Here is a 16606-nt window from a genome sequence, read left to right as displayed (position 1 = left end):
GTAGTCGATCCTGGAGCTCATGTTAAGAACTGCCGAATGAAAGGTGTATTCTTGCCGCTCACCATTCGCTGCTCTCCATGCGTCCTTCAGATCGAATGCCCTGCAAATTTCTTTTATTTGAAAGAAGGCTTTGGACATGGGCTGTGGCGTAGTTCTCGATCTGTCTTTCGCCGGGTCGAGCACTGTATTCATATCGCCCCCCCAAATTATGGTTGACTGGGCCTGGGCGGAGAGCTGTGTTAGTACCCAGCTAAAATTGTCGGGGCCGTCTGTGTTCGGAGCGTAGGAGTTGACAAGGGTTATACTTTGGCCAGCTACTGTGCCACTCACTAGAATGGCTCTGCCTTCGGTGTCCTTTACGGAGTGGATTAGCCGGACGTTTGTTCTCCTATGGATAAGTATAGCGACTCCTCTGGAGTACGATGAATATGAGGAGAAGTACCTGTGGCAGCCCCAACTTCTGGCCCAGAGGTGTTCTTTCCCAGGGGGTAGATGTGTTTCTTGAAGCATGGCTATGTCGATCTCGTGCCTTCTCAAGTATTTCAGGATTTTTCTGGTTTTGATCGGGATGTTACCACCTCTTATGTTCCATGTTAACACCTTGAATGAAGCGGGTTGAAGAGTTGATTATGTCTCGTTGTATTCGCGTTAGCTGGCCGCGATGAGGCCAGCCCAGGTCTCGTGTTTTTACTTGTTGCGCACTGGGACTCCTGCCGGATGATGCGGCGGCTTCGATGTGGAAGGCTCTGTAGCGGTAGTGGGCTTGTCAGGGCGGAGGGGCAAGGGTCGGGATCAGGCATGAACATATGGCGCGTGTCCAAACTAATAACTTTAAAACTTTTCCCATAGCGCGGACAACCCCCAACTTGTCCGTCGGGATCCCCCCCCAACTTGAACGTGAGAACAGATGCTGTGCTAGGGGCGCTTGGGGCTTCCGCGTTAACTATATTGCGCTTGTTCCGGTTGGCTCCTAGTGATTGACTGGGGTGATTGCTGGGTGCTGTTTCTTATGGAGGATTCCTGGGGTTTCTTTCTCTCTGGGGACGGAGCTGACGAGGATGTTGATCCGGGCAACCGTACTGGTCTAGGAACGTGTGGGGTTCTTCCGGGGACTGGAAGAAGTGGACTCTTCCGTTGTGTTGTACTCTGAGCCGTGCCGGGAACAGCATTGAGTAGACCAGCTTGTTGTCTCGAAGTCTTTGCCTGACGTTGGTGAAAGCTCTTCTCTGTGCTTGGACAGCGGCCGAGAAGTCGGGGTAGAAGTGGATTTTGTCCCCGTTGTGGAGCAGTTCTCCCTTCTCCCTGGCCAGGCGGAGAATGGCGTCCCGGTGTCTGTAATTTAGTAATCTCGCAATAATGGGTCTGGACGGGGCACCAGGGGCTGGTCTGGCGGACGGAGTCTTGTGCGCTCTCTCTATCATAAACAGTTGTGAGAACGCTTCTCAGCCAAAGAGAGAGATGCAAAGTGATTCAACATAATCTTCCATTTTCGTCTGGGGTTCATGTTCTCATACTCCAATGATTCGGATTTTGTTCCGCCTGGAACGGCCTTCTAAGTCCTCGCACTTGGCTGTGGTCATTAGGCTTTCAAGTCTGGCTACCTTGCTTGATAGGGCCGTCGCGCCATCGTCCAGGTCGGAGACACGCTGTTCAACCTTTGTTAATCGCTCCGTGTGGGTATCAATGCGGTGTTGCATTAGGTCTACTTTGGAGGACAGGCCGTCCATTTTACTGTTTAAGCTGCCAATGCCCACTTTTAGCTCTAAGAGAAGTTCTTTTATTTCAGATGGATTGGTCCCCGATGTTGCTTGGAGTGAGCCGCCAGGCGTGGGTTCACTCTCGTCTTGTAAGTGGGGGGCTTCCGGAGTCGCACCGTTTTCAAAAGTCAGCTTCCTCTGCAGTTTATCCGCCTTCCCCATCCTGCTTTGCTGAGTATGCGAGGTCTCCCGGTAGCGTAGGCTTACCACAGAACGGAGGTCTCGCAGAGTCCCCTGCAGGGGTTGGCAAATGCTGGCAAAAGGAGAGTTTGGATTGTTGTCACTGCTTTCTGGTGGGGTGCTTCCTACGTAGGTAGGACCCAGCCGCGGCCCTGGGGAATTCGAGAACTTGCACTGCGGTTGATCCGGAGACTTAGGAGTGATGATCGTTCGAGTCTTACATGGAGTAGGTTGATGAGGGCCCTTCACCGCGTAGGGTTACGGGTGATGCTTTATGTAGCGGGTTTCTGTTGTATTCTAAGCGTCTCGCTGGAGCAAAGGCCCTGGGGGTTTTATTAGTTGCAGCTGTGGGTTGCGACGCACCGCTCAGTCGGGGGTGTGGAGTCCTGATCCCGCGGGCCTCAGAAAGCAGCGCGGTTTGTGGCTGGGGGTCACGGGGGCACGGTGTGTACGCTTATGCTTGCGATCTCTCCCCCTTCCAAACCCCCACGCCCTGCCGTCTGTACCTCAATCTGTGGTCCCACCGTGGGTCTGTTCCAGCTTCCACCGTCGAATCACTTCCGCCCAGGCTGCATCCGTTCCCGCCGTGTCGGAGTTTCGGTGCGGTGGCTCCCCCGGAGTTCGCCCCGTGCTCAGTTTACGCCACCCGGTGCGGGGGGTATGGTCGCGCACCGAGTGACTCTGGGGGCTGTCTCTGGGTCTGACGTAGCGGATCTGCTGGTGCGGCGCCGATGGCCAGCGCCCCGCCACGGCGACAATTCGCCACCCGGTTCTTGACGTGGTGGGCGCCTGTTAGGGGGGGGACTTTCTGGTTTCCTCTGCACTTCGAGTCTCCTCTTGAGCTGAGATTGTTAGAACAGCCTCGGCGTCGGGGGGTGCCTGGACCGAATGTTCTCCTGGGGCCGGTGTGCGTTAAATGGCGGGCCTCAGCACCGGGTGGGTCGTTCTGTGGTGTAGAAAGGCCGATTTTCCTCCAGATTCGAGGGGAGTCGAGAGGCTTAGGAGCCGGGAACCACCCTTGGTCATGTAGAGCCAAGCCGGGAACAGCAGGATTCGTACGGATTAATCCCGGGCAGAGCGGGAGCTCAAGCCGTGGCCGCCATCTTGGGTGGCCCTCTAGCGCCCTCTCATGAAGGTTCCTAAGTTGAAGGCATCACGTGTAATGTTACGGTGTGCATTGGCCCAGTGGCGAACCGTCGCAGCGTCTACTCTAGGAGATTCAGGGAGAAAATTCCAAAGGGGAAAGTAACCATGGAATGGGCGTGGGGTGTCCGTCAGTCTCCATAGTTTGTTTCATGCCATCATTGTGGACCCAGTGGGGTCCAGGGGATATAGTTTGGGGAAGGAAGTATCATGGAGCAAATATCTTGTCCATCGATGGGCAGGCACTCAAGCTTGACATGGGGGCAGGAGGGCAGGGATCACTAGACTCAAACCAGAACGCTGCAAAGTGTGCCTGTGCAGCAATCGAGTATTGCTCAAAGTTAGGGGTGCCAAACCCACCATAAGAAACTGGAGTAGACAATGTCTTTAATTTCAGGCGGACCGCCCCAGAGTGCCACATGAAGGCATTGACAGTCCGGGTCAATGTCTTAAAGAATTTGCAAACCCGGCCATAGCAGAACATTCAGAAATGTATACAACAATTGTGGTAGAACTATCATTTTAATAGCAGCCACCCTATCGGCTACAGTAATTGGTAACCTGGCCCAATCAGCAGTCTTTTGGGTCAGGGTGGTGAGGTACTTACCAAAATTGGAATCGTATAACGCGGTCTGGTGCCGTACAACTACTACCCCGAGATATTTAATCTGTGTCTTAGACTAGGCAAATCCACAGAGGTCTCGGGGGGCCATGGTGATGTCGGTCAATGGGAACAGTTCAGATTTAGAACAGTTCACTTTTAGACCCGATAGTTAGCCGAAGAGTATAACGTCGTCCAGTATTGGGGCCAAATTGTCTTCGGGAGAGTGGAGGAAAAGTAAAGCATCGTCCGCATAGAGGGAAATGATCTTGGGGATCCCCGACAGTCTAATGCCCCTATGCATGTACCATTGACTAATCCTATCCGCCAAGGGTTCTATAACTAATGCTAATATTAATGGGGAGAAGGGCCAACCCGGTCTAGTGCCTCTATTTCAAATTGGGTAGAGCAGCAGTCCTCAGTACGGACCCTGGCGACAGGAGAGGAGTAGAAGAGTCTCACCCAGGATAGGAAACGGGGGCCAAAGTTAAATTTCTCAGGTACCATCCACAGAAACCTCCAAGAGACTGAGTGGAATGCTTTTTGCATATCTAAGGTGGCTGCCACGGCCTGTGTGTCTGGGTTGATATGGGCAAGGATATTAAAGGGGTAAATTGAGGGAAGTGGAGCGCCCCGGAATTAACCCCGACTGATCTGGGTGGACAACAAAGAAGGGCCTGCATCTTGGAATATATTTTCACATCGCAATTGATGGTATGAACCACATTGTGTAGCCGTTTTGCCTGGTTTGAGTACCACCGATATAACTGCCTCACGGAGGGAAGGAGGGAGAGCACCAATCCAACATGCCTCCTCCTACATGGCCATCAATTGGGGAACCAGGCGGGCCTTGTAGCATTTGTAGAATTCGGTGGAGAGCCCGTCGCTTCCGGGTGCCCTCCTGGAGGATAACGTGTCAATCGCTTTGGAGAGCTCCGATACAGTCAGTGGGCGGTCTAGGACGTCCCTGGTCTCTGTGGACAGCATTGAGAGTGGCAAACTGTCCAGAAGGTTTTGATGTCAGCCTTGGAGGCAGTGTCAGTATTAGACTAAAGCGTTGTGTAAAAGAAGCGGAACTTGACATTGATTTCATTGGAGGAAAGCGCCACGGTTTCATCTGCTCTGTCAATGGCCAGGATGTGGGGTAAACCCCTCTCCTGGTGAACCAGTCTAGCCAAGAGACGGCTAGGGCACTCCCCTTTTCCATACCTCAAGGCAGTCTGGGGGTCATTGAGGAACCTCTGTTGAGGGTCAGCCCGGGCATGAAAGGAATCTAATGCTGATTCTATCTCTCCAAGAGTGACGGTAGACGGGGATGAGGCGGATTGGGATTGGACGGTGGTGAGCAGGGATAGACTTTCCGCGATGGTCTTCCAGATTGTTCTAAGGATCCCTGCCTCTTTGGATAGTGCAACAACCCAGATGTAAACTTTAAATGCCTCCCATAGAGTGGCCTGAGACTCCACAGACCTGGTATTTAGTAGAAAGAAAAATCCACAATACTAGACCCAAGTTCAGATTCGAACACTGTCTAGCAGGGAATGTGGTTTCAATCTCCACGAGCACGTCTGCGCCTTGTTCTCACCCCATTTTAGAGATAGTCACCAGGGAGTGAGTGATCCAAGAATGTTCTGGGCAAAATGGCCATCTGGATGATAGTTCTCATGAGAATGTTGGAGACAAGCCATCTGTCAATACGCAAGTGTGAGTCGTGTACTGAGAAGTAGAATGAAAAGGATTGGGAGTCTGGGTTCAATAGTCTCCATGCATCAACCAGACTTAGCCGAGCTTGCGCCTCGATGACGGTCTTTGCAGCCCTGGAAAGCTGGCACTGTCTAGTTCCAGACCTGTCCAGGTCAGTGTCGTCAATAGTTTTAAAGTCACCACCCCAAAGTACAGGAATGAGGGGGGACCCGGCTAATAGAGAAGAAAGATAAGAGTAGAAATTGGGATCATCAATTTTAGGCCCATAGATGTTAAGAACCACATCCCTACCCAGAAGATAACCAAGTAGTAAGACGTAGCGCCCCAAGGGGTCCGCATGAGTTGTTCTACGAACAAATTTGAAAGACTTGCAATTAAGAATCATAACTCTGCGGCTTTGGGTGGAGTAGATGGTGTAGTAGCAGTGAGGACCCCAGGACATGGCAAACCCCTCACACCCCTTGGTTAATGGGCGAGTTTCTTGAAGGAAAAGTATCTTAACTTTGTGTCGTTCGGCGTACAGCTGCATTTTCAGCATTTTAATGTGGTTACCCAGCACTCTAATATTCCAACTCATACAATGCTTTCATCCCCCATCCAAACAGTTCTGCTACTTTGTAGAATAAAACGTGGCACCGATGAGGTTGAATATGACCAGAGTATATAACCCAACACGGAGCAGCTCAGTCAGGCGGCCATTTCCCAGTAGCGCTACAGCCCCCCCATGCATTTTTTAAGACTCATTACCACATTGAATAGAGCATCGACTTTTTCTCCATTTGCAACAATTCCTACCTACACTAAGTGGATTCATCTGGTATCCAACAAGTTGACTTGAAAGCACCGAACTAATACGGTTGTGCTCCATTTAAAATCAATGCAAACGGACAATATTAATAGATACTAAAAATGAACAAGTTAGTTCCACCTCAAGTTATGTATACCTGGATAAACCAGTAGAGCATGATAGATGCACATGTGTATGTCTAGGGTAATGTTGTCTGTGAAACTAGGGAAGGGTAATCTTTGTCATGACTCATTGATAAATGTTTGATTGCAAGTAACAACTGTCGTACAGGTATACATAACTTGAGGTGGCGCTGTTCCTTTTTAGTATCTGTTAATTACATCATTAAGGTGCTTCTTCGTTGCCTGCACAACATGTGACAAATGTATACCATGTGGGTATTTATATATGGTGCTGAGGTATTGGAACAAATTATATTTTTAAGTATCATTTTAGCTCTGTGTCCACCAACAAGACTGAGCAAACATGAATGAATTAGTTGACAAGCCATGCATTGACTTTTAAAAATAGCAGAAGGGAATATTGCTATGGTGGATTTAGCAAGTGAACACACTGTGGCGCTTTGTGCACACACAAGATTTACATATGCAAATGAAGTATGACATCAGAAGTTGCCGCCTGACGACACGCTCGATATATTTAGATGAAGGAACCAAGATGGCGCCCTATCTGTTGCCCCGGAGAGGCTGAGTGGCTAACATAAGCCAAACAGATGTGTGTTCATGAAGAGGCTATTTGGATGCAAACCTCTATTGTGTTGGATCTAGAGAAATATTTGTAGCGATGTTAGAAGGATACTGAGTGAAGTTGTTGGGAACTGTGTTGCGCTTTGCCCAGAATTAGGCATTTTGTTAATTCTAGTATGATTTATGCAGGCACAACTTTTGGGAGATTCTGCATGCCAATGAGTTTGTTCAATATACGGAATAACGCAATCTGGTGCACGGATATAATTGCTTCTATTCCCTGTATACGAATGGTATAAAAAGATAGATATACTAATAAAGTGGGACCTTCTTTGTGAAGTGATAGAAACCTGCTGATCCAACAATATTGCCTTTAGGACTTTTTTGCTGGGAACTTACCAGTTGGACTAGTTTTTTGCCACATTTGATTAGCTGAAAATTACGCTTTGAGGACTGGCGCAGAGCCTTTAGGTAAGAACACACAGATTCTCACTTCAAAAGGATTCCAAAACCTGAGAATTACAGAGGCAATTGATGAGAAGCTATTTGCTCATCTCCATCAGACTGACCTGAAGAACAAGGAGTTTATCGAATTGTGAGAATCGGAACTAATTGGAAGTTGTGTACTGGAGCAGATTTAACCGTAATTATCAGGCTTCAATGAGCGAACAGATTCACCAATTATCAGAATTAGGGATAGTCATTATATCAAGGTGATGGTGCAAAGATTAGGTTTGGTATGTATAGCTGGCTTTCTTAACTCGTATAGAGTGTTGGTGGTGGACACATGGGTGTACTTGTTCTTTTTCATTAAGGCTAATGCATCACTTTTTATAGATGCACAGGTTTTAATAATTAGTATTGCACGGTTTGTTTTGGGGCAATATGGAACTTTCATTGGTTGACAATGGATATATTTTTTCTCTCTTCTCTCATTATTTTTCCTTTCTTTTTCCATGCGATATCGCTGGCCTGGTTGCTGGGTGGTATTTTAACAATTTGCATTTGTTCTTGCCATTTCTGTATAACTTGCATTTGCATTATGACACTAAAGCCCTGTCGAAGACCAGTGTTTATTAGGTCGAAACACGTGTTGGTGATGGCTGAATGCTAGCGATGGCTGAATATTAAAGAACAGTTGAATACTCAGCAAAGAACCATTCATTATTCTTGTGTGGGTTTAATACTTTAGACATTAAGGTTAATAATTGGTATATTTGGTGCATGGCGCATTGGGCAGATGTTTTCAGTTTGTTGTATTCAATTAAAAGGCTTTCTTTTGGGGCTTGAAGTCACTATCTAGATGTATTGCTGCCTACATACACCATCTAGATAAGGTTAAATACTTTGGCAGAGCAAAGCATAATTTATAGGATTCATAGTTTTTTTTTAGTGGTGAGCGCAGTGGAGTATTAGACCCCGTTCAGGTTTGCTCTGAAAAGAAAGGTTGGAATACTGGCATGGGCAGGGACCAGAAGTGTTTGCCAAATATAAACTTTTCCAAGAATATGGAAAGATACATTATTTCTTTATTGTATTACCAAAATATCTGCGTAGACTTCCTAGTCCATGTTATCACATTTATATGCGTTTTAGAATGGATCTTCTGGCCACCCAAGGCAGAGGGGGGCCAATTAGAAATATTCAGCACAATAAAAGATGTTGCAGACTTTGCAAAGATGACACGCTACAGGAAACCCTAAAACATATTTTGATCTAATGTAGAGAAACCGTTAATTTAAGATGTTATGTATTCTGAAAATGTGTCTACAGTAATGACTCTTTGTTCCAAAAGTGCTTGCGTGATAGACTCCTTTAGTGGTCCCCAAATTTCTTTGATCATGGTTCTGATTTAGTGTCCAATTACTATTCATGCTCTTGAGTAAACATGTTTAGTTATTGAGGTTTTATATGAATGAATTCCTAGAATGTTTTTAACCCCATTGATTGGGTGGAACCATGTATTGATGGTCTTTATGTATATACTGTAGTTTGTATCTTGTATTGGATGCGCAAAATGTTTAACTATATACAAAAAAAGTTATTTTCTTTTTTTTGTAAATGAATTACATGCATCTACTTTGATCAAAACAAAAAAATATCAAGCAGAAGAGCTGCAAAACAAAGGATAACAATGGCATCCATATTATGCATGGAAATTCGAAAACACATACTTTGGAATATTGAGTTGAAACAACCTAAACTCTGCAGTACTGGCTGTTTATGGGTTGGAGGAATGGTGGGGTGACCATTGCATGTTTCGCTCCGTCCTTTCCAGCCAGCAATGACACTTTTCCGGCATAGGTGAATCAGTAGCATTTCATCCATTTAAACCCCCACACCCACCTTTCCCAGTTTCCTTACAACACATTTCGGAAGCAGAGTTATCAAATATCAATTGTACTAGTAGTAACGCATTGCACGACCATCTTCACTCCGTCCCTCTGTATCTCTTTCCCATTGCTCGTAGCATGTCTCTTACTTGTCCACTCCAAGAGCCAGCCCTGCTTGCCAACCAAGTTGTTTTGCCCTCCATAGTTAATAGCCCTGACCACCTACTCTGCGGGTAGAAGATGTACCCGAAGCAATTTTTAAAAGTTACATATGGAGATTCTGAGGGGCCATCCAGTTGCCCTGGAACACCCGCCTTCCAAACTCTCTTCCTGATGAATTCCCCTCTGCTTCAGGAAACACTGACATCCTAACTTTTCTCCCAAAGATCCCCTCCGTCCCACCACACCTAATCTCTACCCAGAGACTACACCCACCGGCCAGTCGTCTGGGACCCTCCCATCTGAAGCCCAGCCTCCATTCCCTTTCCAGGACTGTAATCCTAAACACTAATCTCCCACTGTGGGAGCCATGCTCCCCCAGCCCTCTAACTTCCCTCAACTATGCCCCTGCCTTTATTTGAAGTTCATGCCTGGCTTCCTCCAAACCCTGAGCCAAAGACTCCCTCACACACTTTACAACTGGCGTCATGATACCATGTTTGTTTTGCACTTTATACCCCTTTGTTTTCCTATGAACATAGGGCAGCCAGCACCCCTCCACCTTGGACTTTCTCCTCTAGTTTCCTTCCTGTTTCAGACCTTAACGATACCCTGTACTACTGTTAAAATGACCAACAAACCCAGGGCTCCCACCAGAGCCTCTCCCAACTAGGAATATGGTTCTGTCAGCACGCAACACCTGCCCCTTAGTAACAAGGGTAGCCTTCGTACCCAGAGCCATATTTTTATGAGCTTCCACCTGCCTCAGCTGTTTATTGCATCTCTGCAGCTTTGTCGGACAGCACCGTAGCCCCCCTTTGTGTGTGGAATGTGTGGTGTCCCTCCTTTCCTCATCCCAAGCTCTCCACTGCAGTTTATAGACACTGAATATCTGTGCCCATGTGAGAAATCTAGGAAGATTTATTTTTGAGGGAATGCGTTCCTTTAAATGTAAATAAATTACATAACCATTAAATAAAATGTAATACCTACCTAGCATAACATTTGATTGTAAATGTAGTCTCCATAAAAGATAACGTGCTTCTAAACTGTATTTACAGAAAACTATCCATTGTCTAAAAACCACTGGAGAGCCACTGGAGAGCCACTAAAGAAGCAAATATGGCAGACATCTCCGGTAACTGGGCTCTTTGCAGCAAGCTGTGGGGCGAATGGTGTGTCCCACCACAATCTGCAATCCTTGAATCAGACAGCATGGCTACTGCAATATAGAATGCATGCCTCTGCTGAATGAAGCCAAACGATCTTACACAAGGTCATCGAATGCCTTCAAGTAGAAAGGGATTCTCCTGTGGTACCGAGACAGAGGGGAAACCCCACATACCTGTCAAGAACAGATTGTACTATATTACCTTCTTTATTTGGCCAAATCAGGCCTGCAGTTTTCCTCCATAAAAGTAAATTGATCTGACCAAAAAGGAAAGCATCGGAATCTAGGAGGGGAAGGGTGTTGGTGGGAGAGGAGGGAGAGGGAGGAGGGGAGACATGCTCCATATAAGTCAGGATCCCAAACCACGCAGTGTGTGCGTTATTGGAGGGTGTGGAAGCAGAAGGTATTCAGAGTACACTGGAAGGCGTTGTCCAGATTGTGTTGGAGACTGGGAGAAGGAGATGGTTATATGGAGGACGTGGTCACATTCAGTGAAAGACATGGTTTTGAAGACTTGTCGATTTCAGGTGGCAGACGTGGTCATAAGGAGGAGATGGAGCGATCAGGTGACAAAGGGAGTATCTGCGATGGACAATTCTAGTCCGTGTCAGGACTTTCCTGAGGGCCAGGTTGACAAAGTGGGAGGAGATAAAAGTTTGAGACAAGGACAGTGGACAGTAAGGCTAGCAGACAAGGGTGAGGATGCATTGACATATACAAGGCCACTGGAGGTGGTAGTAGGGATTCCAACTCCCTCACGCAGCAGGAGACCAGGAGGATCAGAGAGTACACCTGACGCTGACTAACATTATCAAAGGTTGGGGACCTGTGGGAAACCTGAAAAAGTCTGGAAGGAGGCATCAGGGTACAAGGGCCTATAGATGCCCCAGCGACTTTAAGAGACTGCAAGCTTTTGGGAAACCCTGGGAGACACCAATGCTGCAGAGAGGTGAGCTGTTATCATACCCAGGGCATTTGTCGGTTTTGAATGTTGATCACCTCCCCTTTTTATGCTGCTTAGTGCAAATCAAGCGAGAGTTTAATCCCATGTCAAGCAGTTTGTGTGTGCCACAGAGCCGGTATGACGCCTTCCAAGGGTTGTGTTCCATCTAGTCTTTTATGCACCATAGGGAACCGATTTCTTTCTTTTTACAGCGATTCCTGATCGACCCTCTACCTGTGAGGATACAAGATTGGTATACTATTAAATCCATGTTAAGAACAATGAATATTCCAGGATGAAAAACAGTTGCTGTCTTAAAAATCCAGTACCTCATCCTATGCATCTTCGTTAAATTCATAAACAGCCCTCCCTTCTTCCCACGTCGATCGGGAACTTTTGGTGTCACAGTGAAAGGAAGATCTCGTTTTTAGGGGATTTTACCAATTATTCTCGAAAAAAACAAAAAAACTTGAATTGGCAGTGCAGTCCACATGCTGAGAGCCAGCACTCTGTTCTTAACGGAACAGTGCTTTTGTTGACATGTTTGGTATGGAAAGGGTTCAGAGTTTGAAACCACTGCATGCGTTTCTTTCATTGTGGAGGAAGTTAGCCAAAACAACATTTCATAGGTCTTTTCTTATGTGTTTTATGATTAATTTATATTTAAATGAGAGTTCTCTCTAATGTTATAAAGTGTCCTGAATTTGCTCATGGGTGGGAATAGTTAATGTTTACGAATACAATGAAGATACCCAGGATGAAGAACTGGAAATAAAATGAGCAACAATTTCTTCCTCCTTTTCTTACACATCCTACTGGGAGCTTGAGCCTTTGATGATTCCTATGTAGACTCATACTCCCCCCCCCCCCCCCACCCTTCCAGTTCTCAATATCCAACAGCCTCTCACGGCCCCTTACCCCCACCTACCCAGTCTAGCCACCTCCGAGCTGCAAAGCCGTTTTACTTCTGCATGTTTGGCTCTGTATGAAAAACAGTCAAATCCAATGGCATGATTAATTTAGGTATTTGAGGCGTATGTGTCATCAAAAAGTATTATGAACCATTCTTGGACAAGACATCTAGGATTTCCAAGCAAGGAATCCGGTAAAAATGGTGCACAAACAAATCCACAAACATGCAACCTCTCCTAAAATGATATGAGTAAAGAATGCATGAAACAAAGCAGCAAAAGGTTTGTAAGCAAAAAATATTTTATGAAATGTATTGTAATTAGTTAAAAAAAATAATGGATTCTAGAATATTAATGATTTGATACAAGAAATATTCTCCTATCTCATCAATTGGCAAAGATGAAACAGAGATGGAAATTTCCCCCATTACAACTGACAGGCAAAGTAAGTAAGATAAATGATGATTGTAGCAGATGTCTTGCGATTATTCCGTTACAAGGTCGTAATATCACACCTAGTTAATTAATTTCTTTCAACCAAGATGTCTTACGAAGAAAAACAGGGATGCCAGTTTGAAATGCATTCATTGCTATTGTGAATTTTGTTGCTTCACCATATTGGTAAACTATGATTAATTTGGTACGACTAAAATGCGAGGTACAATAAAAAGTCTCATAGGGCTTGTACCATAGCCTTTTATCAAAAGTCATTCAGTTTTAGCAAAATAAATATTGCACGGGCATAACATATGGCCTGATTGGTATCTTGGTGCTACAATTACGTATCTTCTGTGGTTGAAATATTCAAGTGTATAGCACAGACGAAGATTTATATGCAGCAAATTTGAAATGTTCGCTCTGCATCATAAGTGCATTAAACACAAGCTTTGAATGTAGCATAACTAAACCTTTTCTCGTATCCAAGTACCAGTCCAAGGAATGAAAAACATTTAGCATTAGTTAAGGCCACATGACATGTCGATTTTCCAAATTAGAAAAGCATGCCATGATTGCTGGTTTTTCAGTCACCAAAACAAAACATTCGAGCACTAATGCTGCTTTCACAACCAATTTCATCTATTCCGACTTTCCCTCAAGGTCTTTCTTCAGTCAGGAATACGCCTCCTCTGGAGGGCTTTAGCTTGACCACTCCGACTTCTGCTTCCTTCGCAGTCATTGCTTCCTTCCCCTCTTCCTCTTTGAAGGCACTTCTGGATGGCCGGGTCCATGTTGTTTGGTTGTCCCGACGGTCAGAACACACCAGGCTTTTTGTGCACCTACTCTTCTCTTGCGTCATTTATCTCACTCTCGAGATGTTGGTCTCCTCGCTCTGCTGATCTGGTGGCACCTTCATCACAAGGTAACTGTCGACTACGGCTCCTCACTCCAGGCTGGTAGAGCTGCATTGCTGGACGGTCCTAAAGTAAACTACAAAACATTAATATGTGTAATATCCAAAATGCCAATTTGTCCTGAATTAGCCCCACTGCTAGAGGCCACAAACTACACAAAAAACGAATGCAGATTAACAATAACATACAACATCCACAGTACACTCCCACAACACTAAGGATTGTCCAAAAAGTTGACAACTTCTTCCAAACAAACTTTCACTATGAACATGCAATATCTAACATTATGAAATGGATAGCCATATAGAATTAAACTGAAGATCACCTGTTCAACAATTAGTTTCAAAAGGATAATCTCCTGCATATGATCTCACATTTAGAATGGGGATCTCACAGAATTTGTGTTTCATTTTTCAGAATACAAGAATTTGTACCAAAATGGTCTACATTTGGTTGAATACGAGTTCTTCAATGTCATTTCCACAAAGGGCACCTTTGTTAAGTGACCATCTTCTGTTTTCCATTTCCGCAACAAGATGATCAGGGACACCTGTATTTTCTTGGGTGTACACAATAGGATGTGCCTATTCTTTTATTGAAAATGTTCACATTTATTTTTACATGAATTGGTTTCTTCCATGTTGCTCTAGCATGAACTTTCAAAAAGTGTACTATGCACTTTAAGAAATGGACCCAAGTCGACTTTTGAGAGGACATTTAGATAGCGGCATATGGAAAGCACATAAATCATGTGCTGCAAAACAAGCATTACTTGCCGTTTGATGCAGTAGATGTCAACATCTGGAAGTGCATGGTGGTATAGTTTATTGCTTGAAATCCGAGGGTTGTAAAAAAAAAAGCCTTTGCATAAATAATGAAGCTAGAGGACGTGCATTATTAATAAAAAAGAAAAAGGCAAGAGAGAAGTTTTGTCTGCAGTTCTAACTAGCACAGCTGAAACCAGCAGCTTCCGTTCATAGTCAAAATAGTTCCAACTGGAAAAGCAGACTCTTTAGATATGCAGATTTCTTTTGCTTGGTTCAGTACTTTGACCTTATTTTGTCTTCACATTTATGTATCTCTTCTCGTCGACTTGTGTGTAGAAGCATTCAGGTCCTACACACAAGAACAAAGGAAAGATGATGCACAAAAGGTGGGAACATAGACAGGCCATACTCATACTCAGGCCATGCTTTCCCATACAACCTCTGCCTCTTAGGCACAACCTTTGATCTCAATAAGGAGACCTTATTCTATATCCATAGCCCCAGTCTCTGCCCTAAGAGGCTTGGTAACTGAGGACTTGATTGTTGCTAATCTAGGCCACTCTCAGGCAAATTTAGATATCCTTAGTAGGCTGCTACGAAGGACTCAACAGGGTGTCGATACTCTCACACATGGACAAGATTCTGTCACTGGGACATGTACAGTTTGAGCTCAAGGGTTGAGGTCTTGAGGTCATCAAGGGTTGAGGTCTTCAGCAACAAAAGAATCCAACCCAAATGGCACAAAGTGCGTGTCCTAATGCACTATTGCTGGTCAAATAAACGCCAGAGTCTATGACACTGAAAAGCTCAGCATGTAAATGCCAATGTCTTTTTTATGACTCGAAGCCCAAAGACTGGTGGTCTAGCAACCGGGACTTAAGAGGATCCTGGCTGGAGCAACACCTGGGATAGGGAGAACAGACATCTCCATGTAAGATCACCAAGTAATGAAAGTTGGATAAAGTGTTTGATACCTGCTCTCTCTGCGATTCTGAACCGACAGAGCGTACAAGAACAGAAGGCCTTCTTCCCTTTTTGGGCTCTACTGCAAGGGTCATTATGGTATTGTATACATAGAAAAGAGTAAGGGGTGGGGGAACTAACCTAGTAGTGGACCATCAATTTCCAAGGAACTAAGTGCTGTGCAGATGTGTGTTTTGCTTAGACAGTTGCCCAGATTTAGCTCCTATACAGAGGGAACCATAGGGAGGGACTCAGTTTTAGGATTGGTGAGCAACTCGGCAGACCTGGAAATTAACACCTTAGGCAGAAGCCAATGGTATTAGGCCTCAACAGCATTGCAGGGTGAGTTTAGTCTAAATGTGCTTTCCCTTGTAGCATGAGTGGATCTGGTACCGATTGGACCACAGCTTAGTGAGCCCTTCCCAAATTGGCTAAACCTGAGAAGTCTAGTTTTAAGGGAAGGATAAAATGTAAAGGTTACTCACCATAATAACTACTCCAGACTCGCCCATTCCTTCATACTTATGAGATCCCATTCATAGAAGGGTGCTTGAAGCGGAAAAATCAATGGATTTCAAAAGAAATTACTGGCTCATGAGAACCTGTGACCACATTGGACATCCTTTGGATGTGCTCCTTGACTCAACTGTCAGTCCTCAGAATACAGTGCAACATACAGAGACCTAGTAGAGGATACAACAAGAGTGTTGAGGGCGGAGGAAGTAGGGCTATGGGCAAAGAATACATTAGCTACTATAATGCGTAATCATTACTTACTTATAACGGCTGGTCCACTTTTCTTCATTCTTATCTTTCACTGCAAAGTACTCCATACAACAGGCAGAAGGGAAATACAGTTAAGGGGAAGGAGGGATGATATTTAGCATATTGCATTCCTCGAAAAAAAGGATAGGATCCACAGGCTTGCATTGCTGTTGCTCCAGCAGTGAATCCATTATTCATCACAAACACATGATCTAAAGAGCACAAGACCTCAATGCAAGCAATGTATAATTTGAGAGCTCTGCACAGATGCAGAGTATGACATGACTTTTCAGTGGTGCTGAAATACAGGTTAGCAGAAAAAAGGCAAAGATATCTCCCGATCAATTTGCAAGTCAGATACCA

The 16606-nt window shown here is 45.2% G+C and overlaps 1 protein-coding gene across 5 annotated transcripts in view; it reads right to left on the bottom strand.

The window, feature by feature from the left end:
- Positions 1 to 12679: 12679 nt before the first annotated feature.
- The window catches only part of UPF3B (UPF3B regulator of nonsense mediated mRNA decay), a 747911-nt gene continuing 743984 nt past the window's right edge, over positions 12680 to 16606 (bottom strand). For 3 of the 5 annotated variants that reach the window (XM_069612693.1, XM_069612694.1, XM_069612696.1), the window contains one exon: positions 13436 to 13814. In XM_069612693.1, the coding sequence (XP_069468794.1) occupies positions 13674 to 13814 (141 nt within the window). In that variant the 3' untranslated portion in view covers positions 13436 to 13673. Of the gene's footprint in view, positions 13825 to 16606 lie in introns of all 5 variants that reach the window. The other 2 variants (XM_069612697.1, XM_069612695.1) reach the window with 2 other exon arrangements.

Source organism: Ambystoma mexicanum, chromosome 5p, assembly GCF_040938575.1.
Source record: "Ambystoma mexicanum isolate Mex_15411 chromosome 5p, UKY_AmexF1_1, whole genome shotgun sequence".
NCBI lineage: Eukaryota > Metazoa > Chordata > Amphibia > Caudata > Ambystomatidae > Ambystoma > Ambystoma mexicanum.
This window is presented reverse-complemented; position numbering and strand designations above follow the sequence as displayed.